Genomic DNA, 19,327 nt, shown 5'->3' with positions numbered 1-19,327 from the left:
TCAGCTGAATTCTGTCGCGTCTCCTCCTGCATCCTGCACGCCGCACAAAATAAGCTGATGGGACATTTTTTTCTGATTTCATCCTAAAATGAAAGAAACATCTCTGCTTACAGCTCCGACTTTAGACTTTGTGGGTTAAAAAGAAGCAGAAAATGTTTGAGACCCTTGAGAAGTTCACACAGGAAGGAAACACGTCAGCGCCGCGTCCCCTCGTCTGTACCCACCGCTACAGTCAGCAGCGCTCACATGGAGCTCTGTGGTGATGAGGCCTGGGTGTTAAACTGCAGCGATGCAGCGTGCACTATTGAAAAATAACACCTAATCAACCAGGAGCATTTAACCTCAGATAAAAATCATCTCTGCACTGCAACAATCCAACCAAGTGCATCAGAATATCTCCTTTAACGTAAAAGTCTTATTTCATGCAATCCTCTCCTCTCTGCATTTTTTATGGTTAAAACTGAGATTCATCTGATTCTATGAGTTATGTAGATCCTGAATGGAGATAAAAGACGCCACTGACTCACAATTGGACAAGTACACCTGTTTTATTTTGACATTTTGCAGTGTGGTTACCGTTTTGGAGGACGTGTGAGATAACAAGCATCAGAAACTCGTCTAAGGAGGCGTTGAATGAGAAAAACTTTCCTGTGGTCAAACCAACCCACTGCGGTTGGTTTTTCAAATGTCTGACAGCTCCAACAACACCAAGAAAGCTTCACTGGTACAAATGTCATCTCTTTATTTCCAAATTGAACACATACTATGGTTAAAGGTCATATTTACACATCAAACATTAGAATAAATATTAAAAATGCTACGTCTGAGTAAGTGCATTAGTGTTGATGTCAAAGGCACAATGTGTTCATGCTAAAGTGAGCCTCTTCTTCTTTCTGCAGCTCTCACTTTACATCATGTGAGTTTAACATCCAGGGCTGGTTCTTCAAGAGTTTAATCCTGATTCAAATGTCCCCCTTGTTCCCTCAGGTAGCCTGCTGACTTTTATCAGTGTTGTTTTGAGAAATCTGGACCGGATCTGCCTGATCTAGGTGCAGAAATACCACAGCTCAACACGCACTGAAAGGATCTGCTGCAAACTGGCCTGTTTTTATATATTTAGAACAATTCTGCATTAAGACAACGACAGGTTTATAACATCCAGAGTGCACATGCATCCACAGAAACAACTGAGCACACTGTTTTTGAACGCTGCTGTAGCTCAGCAGGTAGAGCAGAGGCTACAGTCTTTGCTGCACTGGTGGCAGGATTGATTCCTGGTCTCAGTGCACGTTTCCCCCTTCTCCCTAAATAAAAAAATAATAATGCAGTTTATGCAGTGGCAGACTCAGGATGTTTGAGGGTGAGGGGTTAAATTATTATAAAATAATAAAGGGCAATAAAGGGCACCTGCTGTGTGCAGTGGGGCACCATTGTTGGAAAAATATTTATTTTCTTCTTCTTTTTAAAATAGTTAAAAATCCTGGTTATGTTTAAAGCTACTACACCTCTATAAAAACAGACGAGGAATTATGAACCATTTCACCACCAGTGATGATAAACTTTAACACCAAGGAGTTTATAGCACTTCCCTGCACTTTCTCCACTGTTGGATTTGTGGTTTCATCCACTGAGAGGACACCATGCCCACTTAGAGACGGCCCTGAAGGGCTCTTTATTACTCATTGTCCGTGGAAAGGCAGCATGGAGGGAGTTTATCGTGTTATTGTCCATTTAAAGGCAACCTGGAGACACTTTGTCATTTGTCCTCTAAAGCTGGCATACACTGTGATTTCAGGCCAACTCTGTAACAATCATTGTGCTCAGACTGTAGGAGTGACGCTGGGACGAACTCTGACAGAAATCTGAGGAGTTTACTCGAAAAAGTCTGACACACTGAGCTGGGGAATTGCATCTAGTCATTTCCTCTATCACACACAAACAGCATTGTCATCCCTGTCACCTGGAGGTCTGCAGGTGGGAACGGGGGGGGGTCATGGTGATGTAGGACAGTGGTTCCCAACCAGTGTTAATTTTGTCGACTAAAACTCTATTCGCCAACAGCCTTTTTTTCCATGACAAAAACTAGACTGAAACCAACAAAAATACATCTTTGATGACTAAAACTGACAAAAAACTAAGTTTAGTTTTCGTAAAAAAATCAAACCAAACCATTTTTAAGTTTCCTGTACATTTTTGACTTAAACAAGTGTAAACTGAAGTTTCAAAAAATTAAAAATTCAGGAACTTTTAAAATCAGGAATTAGATTTTTTTTTCTTTTAAATTTAGATGATTATAAACTGTGAAATCCTGAGGGGTTTTTTTCCCCCTCTAAATATAAAACTTTACAATCTCAAAAGATATTTTTCTCCCCAAAATTGTGGCTTTTCTGCTAAAAATGTAGCTGATTCTCTTGATGTTTTTAATCTATCAGGGTGGCTTTAACACGTGGTTATACATCGATTCTATACATGATTTAAAAAAACTATATGCTGTCTAATTTTGACAGAGCAGCTCCAGCTTAGACTTAAAAGCAGGGGCGACTGAGCCGTTTCTGTTGTTGGCAGACAGCTCCTTCAGTTGATGTTTTTCAGTCTCATTTAAAAACACACTTTTACTCACTGGCATTTAACCCAGCATGAGAATTGTGTGGTCCTCTGATGGTCTTTTATTGATTTTATTATTTTTAAGTGCTTTTATTTGATTGGCCCTTATTTATTTATGTATATTTGATATTTGTGATATTGATTTGATATGTATATTTCGCGTGTGCTTTATTCTGTTCTGCTTGTTTTAGTATTCTGTGCAGCACTTTGGAGACTTTCTGTTGGTAAAATGTGCTATACAAATAAAGTAACTGGATTGGACTGGATTGGAAAAGGGATCCTGCGCCCCCCCTGGAATCTTTAGCTGGGACGTTGAGGAAAAATGCCCCACAGTTGAGGATTCTGCTTGTGGTTCTGCTCTCACTGTGGAGTGTGCAATCAGCTGAAATATCAAACATGTCAGGAAACCTTCTGACCAGGCGGGGCAGCCAGTCGGGCCGTAGTCGGGTGGTGGTCAACCGTCGTTTTCCCCGCCCCGAAAGGCGGCACGACTTCAGAGTGAGTCGTGCAACCCATAATTTGTGTCTGAATGGGATGAAATTTTCACAGTGTATATGCACAGCTTTAGAGGTCCCCATGCCAAACTTTCTCTCTTGGACGACACCAAATCACAATTTAGTCCACTGAAAAGGCACCAAAGAGGGCGCTATACTGTGTTTTTCTACCTCTTTGAAGCGTTTTTTTCAAACATTAGGGTCCTACTCTGAGCCCCCCAGTGGTACCTGCAGCACTGATAGAGCGGTCCGTACCCACTCATGTTAAATTAAGCAATAATAACTACTCCTCTATTCTGTTCAACAACTTGATCTAAAGCTTTAATCCTGTTTTATGTCTTTAACTGTGTTGGATTACTTTTGAACAACCGTGCCCCATCTGTTTGAACTCATCAGAGCTTGTAGAGACCGAAGAAGTTGGCGTAAGGAACACGCCGCACGTCACTGGGCTGAGAGATGTTGACGTAGACCCGGTCGAGTTTCTGCAGCTGCAGGGCTGAACCCAGGTAGCTCTCTGTGGTCCATGAGAGTCTGGTCCTCATGGCACAGAATCCGGCTCTGTGCGCCTCCATCAGCTTGAGAGGAGCGTGGCGGCCCACTCGCCGCACAAACACGGTGTGCAGGAAGGATGACTCGGGGGAGCAGTTGCTCAAGGTCAGCTCCACGCGGGTGTAGATGTGGTACAGTCCCGTCTCGTTCACCTGCAGACCTCCGTCTTCATACCTGTAAACCACGCTCCCTTGCATGAAGCCCCGCCCGGCATGGGGGTCCCAACGTAGAGTGTGGCCGTATGAGAATGAGTCCATCCGCCCTGCAGAGCGAGAGAGGAGGAGAGGAGGAGTTAGAGCGGCAGAGGATCACTGAGCATGTGCAGCTGAAGAGGAAACGTGTAACAGACTCAGACAGGAGCATGATCTCCATCAGTGTCTCCTCCTTTTCACAGACCTTCCTTCACCTCCCTGCCATGTTTATTATATCACAGCCTCCTTTTTGGTACTTAAGAGACTGATCCTTGCTCTTCCCTTTTTTCACTGCGAGTCTTTGAGTGGCAGTGCTAACCACTGCTCCACCATGCAGCCCCACACCAAGATGTCTGCATGAATGTTTGTGCAGGAGTTTTGATCCATTCATTCATCTCTGACACATCTGTTCAATGAGCTATGCTATAAAGTATTTTTCACTCTCAATGAGCTCTTCAACTTCTGCTTTCAGTCACTGACAGTTCCTCAATCGTCCCCCACACTGAGCATGTGCATGATGACGTCACCTGTCACATGAGCGGCGGTCCTGCTCTCCTCTCGCCTCCACACCGGTTCTTCAGAGAAACCTGAAACATCGTGACAGTGTTATAAATGCTCTGCTCACACGTGTTTACACTGATCACATGAGCGTTAGAGTGGGCGACTCACCGATCTGCTTCTGAGCGCCGGGCGTCTCGCTGTCGGCGTTCACCTTCAGAGAAACAGAGGATCAAATCAGGCCTTCATGCTCACGCCTGCAGAGGAAATCCTGTCTCACCAGACCTCTGACCACACTCATAACCTGCTTCTTTTAAATGTCACACAGTTTTAACCCTTTCATCTCCCTGCTGCAGGCTAGGGCTGTCACAATGTTCCTGTTTGACCTCATACTACCGTAAAAACAGGCGCCATCAGTCCTTCTGATTCAGAGATGATGGAGGGAAACATCAACCTTGTTTCACTGCACACAGCAGGGCTGAACTGCTCCTTTCATCTTCATTTTCAACATTTAGACACCCAAAACTGAGCAAATCTTGTACAAATCACCCAAAGATGCAGGAAATCTCCTGCTCAAAGTCTAAAGTGCACAAGCAATCGATGACATTTCCATACAGGCTGACTTTTGTAATGCATGCAATTTTTTCAAGTTTTGGTACTTTTTGATTCCACTGATCTCTAAAATATCAGAGATTTTTTTTATCATTTAACCCTCAGGCATCACTTTAATTTACAACCCTTTAAAGTGACTAAGGACAAAAGTGTCAAAAGTACCAAACATTCAATCATTTTGAGGATTTTAACCCTTTAAATGCCAGTTTGATTACTTAAAGTCAATGTTGTTATGATGTGATATCTTCCTTAAACCAAACTTTGGGTGGCTTGGGCATTATTTCTAAATCCAGCTTGGATATGTAAATGATTAGCCAGAATTTTGACTTTGATGCATTTTTAGTTTTTCTATAATATCTGATTTAAAATTTACTATCCATTCAAGTCATTAAGGACAAAAACGTCCACTTTAAAAAACAGCATAAAAATAGTTTACCTTCATATTTTTTTTCTGCTTTTTTAGGTCAAATCTTTAGAGGACTGATTTCCCTAGTGATGCCTGAGGGTTAAAGGTCACATATTTTACCCTTTTAAGACAAGTTTATTTTTTTTCAGGTCCCCAAAACATGCCTGTGAAAACACTCCAGTATTGGATTTTCGCATGTCTAAAAACCCCTCTGTTTCAGCCCCTCTCAGAACAAGCCGTTTGTGTCTGTAGCTTTAAATGGTAATTAGCTGTCTGACTCCGCCCCTGACCACTCCCCTCTCAGGAAATGGATGCAGCACTCATGATATTACAGACACTTTTTTCCAAAGTTTAGACTGGGATTCAAACCATCAATCTCCTAGACTGTAGTCAGCAGGATAACCCACTGAGCTATCCAGCATCTCAGCTGGTATCTGAGAGGATCAGTAGAGGAGGGCGGAACTTTCCTCCAAGTGGGGGAGGGCCAACCAACGCTGGGGGCGGGTGCTAAGGGCCCCTGGTGAGGTCATAAGATGTAAAAACTGAGAACAGCTTGTTTCAGCACACTTTTTCTGAAAGATGGAGAAGAGAGAATGGATTTTTCTGGTACTTGAGGGGATTGTGGACAGGCAAGGGGCACATATTTTAGTTAGAAAAGCCTGAAAAAGTAATTTTTGAATAATATGTCCCTTTTAAAACATAAGCCCTCTCTTTCTGTCAGTCTTGGTACAGAATGAGCTCCCCCTCCACCTTCACATCTCTCCACCATCAAAGTGAAACTCACACCTTTTATCAAACCCACCTCTGCTCACATTAAAGTCTGCAGAGGAAAGACGCTGCAGAGGGGAAAGTATTAAAATGGACATTAATTCATCTAGATTTCAATCATTTTCCCCTTACTGACCTTTTAAACTTTCCTCTCTGAAGCAGGAGGCAGTAATGTAATTTTAACTAGCAATCTGATAAACACTCTCCTTACTGCTCTTACAAACCGTCCACTCTTTCCTGCAGGCTGCATCAACACAGCTGTCTACATCTTTCTCGCTGTCATTTCTGCTGCATCATTGTTTAAAATCCAGGAAACAAAGAAAGAAAAAGTGCCTCCCCATACGAAGAATGGACCAAAAACAAGCCACATCATATACAGTTGGGCAACCTTGAGTGGATTCTTCCCTTATTGCTCTTTCAAATCATCCACATTTTGCTGCATCAGAGTTTCAACATCACTTTATGCACAACAATAATAACAAAAAAATGCTTAACAGCGAAAACATATCCAAAAATACGACTATTTGTCTGCAATCTTTACTCAGTTCCCTCCTTGCAGCTCTTTCGAAACGTCCACTCTGCTGCCGGCTGCACGAATGTTTAAAAAAACTCTAGAGGGAACTTATCCACGAAAGCATGCAGAGAAACAAACCTCACACAGCGACAGAATCTAAGCCACAAAATGCAAAACATTATGCAAAATGTATTTTTGCAATCTTTGAATAATTCTGCACTAGCTCTTTCTTGCTTTCTGCTGCAGACTTGAGCAATTTTGAAATTTTGAAAGGGTTTTTCTGCAGTATTTTAAGACTTTGTTTTATGGAAAAGATGATTTTTGTTTTTAAAGATTTGCCACCTTGGAGCAAAAACAACAAACCACAGATGGAGTTAAAGTCATAGAATTTTGCAAAAGAAACAAATCTGCTGCATTAAAACTATAAAATGTTAGAAAAATTAAAATGAAACAGATGAAAATGTTGTGAGTGTATAGGTGCTCACCTGCTGGAGCGTCTTCAGTTCCTTCTGCATCCTGTGGATCTGAAACGCCAAGAAGCCGAGGGCGGCGAAAACAAGCAGGAACAGCATCAGGACCAGAACGGCTGCTCCTGGACGGACCCCCAGGCAGCCCCCGCCCCTGTCCCGGCTCCTCCGTCTCTCCTGGGGGGGCGGGAAGGACCAGCAGGGCACCAGGCTGGGCTGATGGGCTGGATACTGGCCACCTCCATCCACGAGGAACACCTGGGGGAAGGGGTAGTTCTGCTCCTGGTTCATGCTGCTGCAGAGAGACCTAACGGTTGCACGACTCAATGAATGTGTCTTCAAGAAACTCTGCTGTCAATGTATTTACCTCTCACAAGCCCCGCCCACTCTCTACCCCATAGACACGCACAAGCTGCCACTCAACATAAAGAGAAACTCTTACACATCCTTCCACTCTGCAGAATAAATCTTAATATGAAACATTGTGAAACTTGCTCGTTTAGTGTGTGCAGACCTGCTGATGCGGGGGAGGGGGACAGGAAGCTGGAGGTTTCAGCTGACCCCCACCAACACAAACCACCAGCCTGTCACTAAGGCGTTCACATAATTCCACGAAAGGAAACGTTGAGCAACAAGTTAGAGTATTAAATCACCTGCACTTCATTTCTGAGCAGACAGGTTAGATATGCTGCAGAAGGAGGGGGTTTCTAATGTTCTTTTATCAGAGAAAGGGGGGTTCACCACTTTTTTTCTACATCTACATCCGGTCCTGAATCCAAATCTACTGAGTTACTTTTGCTCTCTAGAGATGACCTGTTTTAAGCAGATTTAACATAAAAAAGAACAAAGAATTATCTCAGCACTTTCTGAAGAAACACTGCTGCTTATGTGTCTGTAAAGTCATATGAGTTAAGAATACAAACATAAAACAAGGCTACGCTTAAGCTCTCTGCACACTGGGTCCATTATTTTTGGATCCATTATTGATACAGGAGAACTCCTCACACTCAGACTTTGCACACTAAATCTGAGGTGGTTATTTTCTATTCATCACAGAAATAAATAAGGCGAGGCGACGGTCCGTCCATCTTCACAGAGATCTTCTGAAACTTCAGTTATCTGCACAAGCTTGTACATTACGGCGCCGTGCCAACGCAGAGAGGGCAGGTCTCTTTGTTAGGAGGCTCTGAGTTAGTGGTGGGCGTATCGATCCTAAAGTATCGATATATCGATATTTACAAAGTACTCATTTGGTATCAAGTACTTTTTAAAAGTATCGATATTAAATGAGTACTTTAAAAAAAACGTCTAACCATGCACCTCATCTGTTTGTTTGCAGTCGCTTTCGTCTGTCTGTTGCGCCAAAGGTCCGCTGCTGCACTGCTTTCCGTGTCACGCGACTTTGGCGACCAATAAGATAGCGCAAACGCGCACATGCACACTCAAGGCATGCACACACACGGTTATTCAGAGGCCTCATGTCTGTGTCAAACTGGAGAGAATGGCAGAGATAAACTGCTGCAGCTTTGTGAAATAATTTTCCACAAAAATGCAAAGGTGAGTCAGCATTTCCAGTGTCTAATAAGTTTTTATGTCAAAGTTATAAAAAACTGATGCATGAAGAGGATGTTAGAGTCATGTCTAATCTGCACCGCTCACTTTCCGATGAAAGACACTGATGGTGTTTATCACTGAGCCAAAGCCACAGCTAGTGCTGTTAGCCATAAAAACCAGGAAAGAAAGGAGTTCAGTAGCTGACTCTGATGCATTTGGGATTGATTTTAATTGACTTTGAGAGAGTACTTCTAAATCTGTTCCTCTTTACTACTGTTTACTAGTCTTTCTCCTATAATTTGACTGCGTTTTCCAAAGTTTAGAACATTTTTTGCAGCATTTTCTCAAACCACACATTGAATAATAACTAATTTAAACAGTCTAACCAGTAGGTACAGTGGGAAAACAAAAAAGATAAAATCAAGTCTCATATTACAAAAAATATATAAGTTAAAATCCTGCTTTGAAATATGTTTTACCCCAAATACTTAGCTGATAGTTAAAGATAACTCGGAAAAGAATTAGTTCAATTTATTAAGACTGATAAATAAATGATAGATTATGTTTTTTGAGTTTTTATTGGCCTTATTCATATCAGTGTAATAATTATGTATACTGCTGCTTTTATAAGTAAAAAGTATGGTATGGAGTATCAGTATCGGTGATACTGGTCCTGTATTTACTTGGTATCGGATCGATATTAAATTTTGCAGTATCGCCCACCACTACTCCGAGTGCAAATGTTTGCCTTTATCTACTGATGGTTGATCCATCCACATCAATGTTTAAGGCAAAGCTTCAGTGCGGGGGGGGCACAGGGTAGCCGTGGGGTAGTAAAAGGTAGTAAATGAAATTAGCTCAAATTAAGGCCACTGAATAGGAGTAAAAGGAGACCAACGCAATTTGACTTGGTAGAAAATTTTTCACCACCTCTTCAATATATTATGACTTTTGCATTGATCCTGAATTTTTGTTTTAAGTTCTTTTAAGTGAAAAAAAATCTAAAATAAAATACACATGTGAGCAGGAAGGCAGGACCTGGGTCGGTGTTGATAGCATCGATTGGTTCCGCTGTCCGATCTGCCGTGCACATGCGTGGTGTAGGAATAGCATCACAATGGGAAAATGTAAGTTCTAACTCTTTTTATGGTAAAATTAGTGGAAAGGTTAAAAAACGGAATTCCAAAAGATCAAAATGGAAAAACGAAATTTGAAAAAAAAAAAAAAATGGATTTGTAGGGCCCTATTAATGTGACCTAGAGCGGTGTTATGGCGATCAAATCACACCTAGAATCCATCATTCACATGGCGATCAAATCACACCTAGAATCCATCATTCACATGGCGATCAAATCACACCTAGAATCCATCATTCACCAGCAGCCGATTCGCACTCTGGGGGAGCAGCTCCCTTTTTGGTTTTTAGGTGCGACACAGAGCAGTGCAACTGAAAACACAAGCTTAGCTACGAGCACAAGTACTGCAAGTTGGTAGTAAAAGATATTGTAAAGGTAGTAAAAAAAGTAGTAAAAGGTAGTAAATTCCACTGTAGGATTCCTGTAAAAACCCTGGGGCAGCCACTGTGACTGATAATCCATCACACGTTTAAATGACTTGAATGGGTGTGAAAAATTAAACCTGCTCTGAAAGTAAGGGCTCTCAAGTCTCACACATTCAGACTGTGACACAAACATTTTAACCTTTTCACACTCTCACCCGCCAAACCTGGTATTTCACACCCATGAAAATTTATTGTGTGACACCCACCAAGTTAGACCGCTATATATGCAGGGGAATGTGTAGCAAGACGCGCTGGGCATCGTAGAGCTCAACGGGAGCTTGACACGCCCCAGCCAACCAAAAATAAAATACCTCTACACATCAGCCAATCACAAAATAACATACATCTACACATCAGCCAATCAAATAATAACATACCTCTACACATCAGCCAATCAAATAATAACATACCTCTACACATCAGCCAATCAAAAAAAACATACCTCTACACATCTGCCAATCAAATAATAACATACATCTACACATCAGCCAATCACAAATAACATACCTCTACACATCAGCCAACCAAAAATAACATACATCTACACATCAGCCAATCACAACATAACATACCTCTACACATCAGCCAATCAAATAATAACATACCTCTACACATCAGCCAATCACAAATAACATACCTCTACACACCAGCCAACCAAAAATAACATACCTCTACACATCAGCCAATAAAAAAAAAAAAAATACCTCTACACATCAGCCAATCACAAAATAACATACATCTACACATCAGCCAATAAAAAAAAAAAAAATACCTCTACACATCAGCCAATCACAAAATAACATACATCTACACATCAGCCAATCAAATAATAACATACCTCTACACATCAGCCAATCACAAAATAACATACCTCTACACATCAGCCAATCAAATAATAACATACCTCTACACATCAGCCAACCAAAAATAACATACCTCTACACATCAGCCAATCACAAAATAACATACCTCTACACATCAGCCAATCAAATAATAACATACCTCTACACATCAGCCAATCACAAAATAACATACCTCTACACATCAGCCAATCAAATAATAACATACCTCTACACATCAGCCAATCAAATAATAACATACCTCTACACATCAGCCAATCACAAAATAACATACCTCTACACATCAGCCAATCAAATAATAACATACCTCTACACATCAGCCAATCAAATAATAACATACCTCTACACATCAGCCAATCAAATAATAACATACCTCTACACATCAGCCAATCAAATAATAACATACCTCTACACATCAGCCAATCAAATAATAACATACCTCTACACATCAGCCAATCAAATAATAACATACCTCTACACATCAGCCAATCAAACAATAACATACATCTACACATCAGCCAATCAAAAATAACATACATCTACACATCAGCCAATCAAATAATAACATACCTCTACACATCAGCCAATCAAACAATAACATACATCTACACATCAGCCAATCAAAAATAACATACATCTACACATCAGCCAATCAAATAATAACATACCTCTACACATCAGCCAATCAAATAATAACATACCTCTACACATCAGCCAATCAAACAATAACATACATCTACACATCAGCCAATCAAAAATAACATACATCTACACATCAGCCAATCAAATAATAACATACCTCTACACATCAGCCAATCAAACAATAACATACATCTACACATCAGCCAATCAAAAATAACATACATCTACACATCAGCCAATCAAATAATAACATACCTCTACACATCAGCCAATCAAACAATAACATACATCTACACATCAGCCAATCAAAAATAACATACCTCTACACATCAGCCAATCAAATAATAACATACCTCTACACATCAGCCAATCAAAAATAACATACCTCTACACATCAGCCAATCACAAATAACATACCTCTACACATCAGCCAATCACAAAATAACATACCTCTACACATCAGCCAATCAAAAATAACATACCTCTACACATCAGCCAATCAAAAATAACATACCTCTACACATCAGCCAATCACAAAATAACATACCTCTACACATCAGCCAATCAAATAATAACATACCTCTACACATCAGCCAATCAAATAATAACATACATCTACACATCAGCCAATCAAAAATAACATACCTCTACACATCAGCCAATCAAATAATAACATACATCTACACATCAGCCAATCAAATAATAACATACCTCTACACATCAGCCAATCAAATAATAACATACCTCTACACATCAGCCAATCACAAAATAACATACATCTACACATCAGCCAATCAAATAATAACATACCTGTACACATCAGCCAATCAAATAATAACATACATCTACACATCAGCCAATCAAATAATAACATACCTGTACACATCAGCCAATCAAATAATAACATACATCTACACATCAGCCAATCAAATAATAACATACCTCTACACATCAGCCAATCACAAAATAACATACATCTACACATCAGCCAATCAAATAATAACATACATCTACACATCAGCCAATCACAAAATGACATACCTGTACACATCAGCCAATCACAAAATAACATACCTCTACACATCAGCCAATCACAAAATAACATACCTGAACACATCAGCCAATCACAAAATAACATACCTCTACACATCAGCCAATCACAAAATAACATACCTCTACACATCAGCCAATCACAAAATAACATACCTCTACACATCAGCCAATCAAATAATAACATACCTCTACACATCAGCCAATCACAAAATAACATACCTCTACACATCAGCCAATCAAATAATAACATACCTGAACACATCAGCCAATCACAAAATAACATACCTCTACACATCAGCCAATCACAAAATAACATACCTCTACACATCAGCCAATCACAAAATAACATACCTCTACACATCAGCCAATCAAATAATAACATACCTCTACACATCAGCCAATCACAAAATAACATACCTCTACACATCAGCCAATCAAATAATAACATACCTCTACACATCAGCCAATCACAAAATAACATACCTCTACACATCAGCCAATCACAAAATAACATACATCTACACATCAGCCAATCAAATAATAACATACCTCTACACATCAGCCAATCAAATAATAACATACCTCTACACATCAGCCAATCAAATAATAACATACCTCTACACATCAGCCAATCACAAAATAACATACCTCTACACATCAGCCAATCAAATAATAACATACCTCTACACATCAGCCAATCAAATAATAACATACCTCTACACATCAGCCAATCAAATAATAACATACATCTACACATCAGCCAATCAAATAATAACATACCTCTACACATCAGCCAATCAAATAATAACATACCTCTACACATCAGCCAATCAAATAATAACATACCTCTACACATCAGCCAATCAAATAATAACATACCTCTACACATCAGCCAATCAAACAATAACATACATCTACACATCAGCCAATCAAAAATAACATACATCTACACATCAGCCAATCAAATAATAACATACCTCTACACATCAGCCAATCAAACAATAACATACATCTACACATCAGCCAATCAAAAATAACATACCTCTACACATCAGCCAATCAAATAATAACATACCTCTACACATCAGCCAATCAAAAATAACATACCTCTACACATCAGCCAATCACAAATAACATACCTCTACACATCAGCCAATCACAAATAACATACCTCTACACATCAGCCAATCACAAAATAACATACCTCTACACATCAGCCAATCACAAAATAACATACCTCTACACATCAGCCAATCAAATAATAACATACCTCTACACATCAGCCAATCAAATAATAACATACATCTACACATCAGCCAATCAAAAATAACATACCTCTACACATCACCCAATCAAAAATAACATACCTCTACACATCAGCCAATCACAAAATAACATACCTCTACACATCAGCCAATCAAATAATAACATACCTGTACACATCAGCCAATCACAAAATAACAAACCTCTACACATCAGCCAATCAAATAATAACATACATCTACACATCAGCCAATCAAATAATAACATACATCTACACATCAGCCAATCACAAAATAACATACCTCTACACATCAGCCAATCAAATAATAACATACCTGTACACATCAGCCAATCAAATAATAACATACCTCTACACATCAGCCAATCAAATAATAACATACCTCTACACATCAGCCAATCACAAAATAACATACATCTACACATCAGCCAATCAAATAATAACATACATCTACACATCAGCCAATCACAAAATGACATACCTCTACACATCAGCCAATCACAAAATAACATACCTGTACACATCAGCCAATCACAAAATAACATACCTCTACACATCAGCCAATCACAAAATAACATACCTGAACACATCAGCCAATCACAAAATAACATACCTCTACACATCAGCCAATCACAAAATAACATACCTCTACACATCAGCCAATAAAAAAAAAAAAAATACCTCTACACATCAGCCAATCACAAAATAACATACCTCTACACATCAGCCAATCACAAAATAACATACCTCTACACATCAGCCAATCACAAAATAACATACCTCTACACATCAGCCAATCAAATAATAACATACCTCTACACATCAGCCAATCAAATAATAACATACCTCTACACATCAGCCAATCAAATAATAACATACCTCTACACATCAGCCAATCAAATAATAACATACCTCTACACATCAGCCCACACAATCCATGCTAATTTCAGCAGCTTCACCACACACACCTACGTGGCTTACGCTGGACTCAAACAGTTCAACAGAGTCCTAAAGGCCATTGAAATTCATTGTCTAGTCAATTTCGTCCCTATAGTAGCCTATAGACCACATTTTTTAATGAAAATGTTTAGGCCTGTATTAATTTTATACCCTGGGCATGCCCACTATGGGATTTCTCTCGCTCTCTCTCATTCACTCTGTCTACCTTTTCTCCTCTCTCTCCCTCTCTGGTAGGAGAAAAGCTGAATGTTGGTTTCACCACAAAAGTCACCCTCAACAGGCTCCTTGAAGCTGGAGACATCGCAGCTCAACAAGTTCAGCAGTTTCAGCAGGCAGCGCTAGCGTTTCTGGTCAGGGCTGTGGAGTATGGCTTTGACAGACTGCCCCTGAAGGAGGACCTCTGGATGCACGCGAGATTTGTTGATGTACAGCAGCGGCCTGAGTGTGGGGTGGAAGATGCCCTATACTTTGTAGACAGGCAAGGGTTTCAACTAGGGGTGTGACGAGACTCTTATCTCACAAGACGAGAGTTTACACTTTTTTTTTAATTTTGGAAAAAAATAGATGAGTGGATAATATGTCCTTTATACAACTGAAAGTCATAATTGCAAAGCATTCAGGTCTACTCAGAAATCTGTAAACTAACTTCTCTTTTACTGAATAGGCTATCAGTGCTTACACACAGTTTATCTTGTCTAACTCTGACTCAAACTGTACATTTAAATGCTCTTCAAATCAAACTTTTCATTTTAATAGTCTACCAAATTTTTATTTTACTACACTATTCACTCATTGCCACAATTACAATAATTATAATAAAAGCATTTAGGTTATTTTAAAAGTACTTTAAGCACTGTTTACAACAGACTGAGATATAAAGAGCTGCATCAGTAAAGTCAAACTATTTCTCACCCTCTTTAAGGACATCCATATTTAAAACACTCAAAAGAAACATTCCTGTCAACACGTTTGCTGTAACGTAGAGAAATAGATAATTTGATCGTTTTTGTGCATTTTGTTCATATGAGCTTTGACAGTGTTGGACATGACACACAGATGAGCGTGTGTGTTAATGTGTGTGCGTTGGTGAGCGAGTGTGTGTCTCTGCTCTGCCTGTCAGACAACAAGCAGGGCGCGTTTAAATGGGGCTCAAACTGCGTTTTTTTGGAGCTAACAATGGACTCTATGGCGCTGAAAGAGAGTCCGTTTCACTAAGTTTACCGCTGAAGTATACGACCGCCTGTTGCGCTGCTTATGTTACTCTTCTGATTGATGATACGTGCAGCCAACAGCTGATGGATGTGTGACTGACAGACGGTGAGACGAGAAGGAGACATGACGGAGCACGGAAACAAAGTTACAAACTCACAGGTACTGGCACTAAGATCGAGTCTGCGCGCACACATGAACTAATTTAACACTATACACTCCTGACGGAGACTGCACAGCAGCAACATTTCATCATCCTGGACCGTTATGATGAACTTATTATGCATCGGCGGATCATGTGCGGCCCCAAAAAGTGCAAGTGGAGGAGGGGTTGGGGGATGGAGCGTGATCCGAATAGGTCACGGATCAGCTCCGTTTCTTCTTTAGCTCTCCCACCAACAGTTTTAAAGTGTCCACGGCATGTTTGTGATCTGGTATGACTTCCAGTTAGGTATTATTTTCTGCTGCTTCAAGTGTCTGCACAGTATTGATCTCGCAAGACGGATTTTTTCTCAACGAGAAATCTCATGACGTTTTGATCTCGCGAGATCCCATGGCACGAGTTTCAACCCATTTGATAAAGGTTAAGTAAAATGCTGACCATGGTCACAAAACAAATGCTGTTAAGTCTCTTACTGAAGTTCTTATCACAGTGTTTAGTTGTTGTTGTTTTTGTTTTTAGATTTCAGGAACTACTTTCCTTCCATGGGCCTCAGGAATTAGACCAGGGGTCTCATTTATACAACACTGCGTAGGATTCGTACTAAAAGTGTACGTGAGCCTAAAAGCTGAAAATGGAGTGCGTCAAAAAATAATCTGATTTGATGCAGATGACAACTTTGGCTGTACTGTTAAAAATACATGTAGCACGTAATGCTCATGTAACCCAAAGACATTACTGTTATAAGTTTTTCATTAGTGTATGGCTGTATTTGAAAAAAAAAAAATTTCTTTCATTTCTGATAAAAATCTGATGTTTGACAGTTTCTACAAAAATAGACTACATATATATATATATATATATATATATATATATATATAGTTTTGTTTCTTTTTTTAAATTGTAGTCTGAAATAGAAATGGTGTTTTTTACAGTGGAAAAATGTAATTAAATATCGGTTTCGGCCAAAATGAGTTTTAAAATATCGTCAAAAATCCACTATCGTGCATCCCTACTTTCTAGCTCTTTCTAGTTCTCTGTTTTTTTTCCAAACAGTTCCAGAGAGAGATGGCTGCAGCTGAGCGCTGTTTTACACACTGATGGTTTTAGATGCTTTTATGCCTGTCCACTCACTCTTTTCACTATGTTGGTTTGAATACCCACATTTAGGGATGAGAAGACGTGCCATGAATTTAGTCATATATTTCTAACATTTAAAATGTTTGAAAGAAAATCTATTATTTGTCATTTGAAAGTATTAATCAGTTACAAAGTTTGATAAATCATATGGCTGTCACAGCTGAATGTCTTTCTTTTCAGCGAAAAAAAGCGTTGTGCTGTTTAGGGGGTACTTGTGTAACAGAAGCAAAATACACCTCTGTAGTTCCCTATTTTTGTTATAATTACACAAAATTACCTGGTATTCATCCATTAGCCTGGGAGGAACTCCGAAATCCATGATGTTTGTAGTCGTGTTGTTTGTAGCCCCTCCTTCCTTTGTTTTTCTTCTTCGTTGGTTATTTGTATAAATTCTTTGCGCCCCGTCCCCTCTCCCCTTTGAAATGACTCCCGGTGGGAGAGGTGGGTGTCCATTGTTTTGTTCAAGTTTGTATCTGTTTCCGTCTTTATCTTAAACGTTATATCTTGTACGTATTTTTAGTTCTTACAATGTCCTTAGTTATTTGTGCACTTGTTTACATGTTTATTTGCTTTAAGTTTCTTGTATCTTTACTTTTATCGATGTTTGCTGCGCACGGTGGTGGGCTGGTTCACGTGCGCACCGTGCACAGCTAGCTTACGTGCACGTTATGTTAAGCTAATGTTATGTGCTATATGTTTTATATTGTGTAGGATCGGGCTGTTATTCATTGGAGTTTCTGTCTCACATGTTGTTATTGCCAGGTATGCACTGCTCATTTTGTAAAATATATATTTTATCCATGTGCCCTTTGAAATGACTCCCAGTGGGAGAGGATCCAGAGCGGGCGGTGTGTTTATTGGAGCTTCTGTCTTTTGGTTATCATTGCCAGCCAATAAAAGTGGTCCAAGTGAGAGATCCAGTGTCGCAGTCTCCTTCCGTCCATCATAAACACAACGTAGAGATATTGCCACCAGTTACACTTGGCTGAGAAAGTCTTTCATGGGGGTACATCGCTGAAAAACACTGAGAACCACTGGTCTACACAACCAGTCCAAGACATGAAAACCAAGCGATCGGCACTCGTGATAAAGTTTTACACTTTTATTTAAAAGAAAAAAAGAGCAGCAGCAAACAAAACGGACGCGTTTCAGCCCGAGGCTTTCATCAGCGTTTCTGCAACACCTGTGGGTGGTTCACTTATAAACAATCAACACCAGGAGACAAATCAATACTAGAGCAGTCTAATAAGCAACCCATATGATACAATAAGGAGAAAACAATGAAATTCAACTTCATGAGGATGCATCAGCTGAGAAGAATAAATTAATACATTAATTCATCCCTGATCACAATAATAATAATAATACTGCCAAGACAGATAAATCACATTATTATATATTCCCTAGACGTTCAAGTCTCTGCCAACCCAGGAAATGAAGTTCAACAAACAATAAATGCATAAATGAGAAACCACACAATCAATATACAAATGGCTCTATCAGTGTTACACAACCCATAGACAGTTCCATAAATACATGTCGATTGGAGCAAAACATCGCACTTAATACATGGTCCAAAAAACAAAAATTACGAAAAACATGAGAGGACCAACTCCTCATTTAAACCTCTGGGATACTCAGTTTGTAGGTGGTGAATCCAGAAGGCTTCCCCCTGGAGGAGCTTTTTGTCCCTATCACCTCCTCTCCAGAGTGACCCCACCGTCTCTATCCCCATAAACCTTAACATGCACACTCCACGTCCAGCAGCGTTCAAATGTCTGGCCACCGGTGACCTTTCATCAC

At 39.7% G+C, this 19,327-nt stretch overlaps 1 protein-coding gene across 1 annotated transcript; it reads right to left on the bottom strand.

Moving 5' to 3' along the window:
• Positions 1-639: 639 nt before the first annotated feature.
• faslg (Fas ligand (TNF superfamily, member 6)) lies at positions 640-7,556 on the bottom strand. Its single transcript, XM_041790830.1, has 4 exons — positions 7,122-7,556; positions 4,508-4,550; positions 4,366-4,425; positions 640-3,909 (listed from the first exon to the last, which is right to left on the bottom strand). Exons 1-4 carry the CDS (start codon positions 7,392-7,394, stop codon positions 3,491-3,493), a joined length of 795 nt encoding a protein of 264 aa, XP_041646764.1. The 5' UTR covers positions 7,395-7,556; the 3' UTR covers positions 640-3,490.
• Positions 7,557-19,327: the final 11,771 nt, after the last annotated feature.

Source organism: Cheilinus undulatus, linkage group 7, assembly GCF_018320785.1.
Source record: "Cheilinus undulatus linkage group 7, ASM1832078v1, whole genome shotgun sequence".
NCBI classification, from domain to species: domain Eukaryota; kingdom Metazoa; phylum Chordata; class Actinopteri; order Labriformes; family Labridae; genus Cheilinus; species Cheilinus undulatus.
This window is presented reverse-complemented; position numbering and strand designations above follow the sequence as displayed.

Bases quoted from the DNA above. Each gene is read 5' to 3' on its own strand.
- faslg (XM_041790830.1), bottom strand. From the start codon at position 7,394: ATGAACCAGGAGCAGAACTACCCCTTCCCCCAGGTGTTCCTCGTGGAT. The intron at 4,426-4,507 runs GTGAGTCGCCCA...ACGATGTTTCAG, and splicing joins CGGCGCTCAGAAGCAGATCG to GTTTCTCTGAAGAACCGGTG. The intron at 3,910-4,365 runs GTGACGTCATCA...CTCGCTCTGCAG, and splicing joins GACCGCCGCTCATGTGACAG to GGCGGATGGACTCATTCTCA.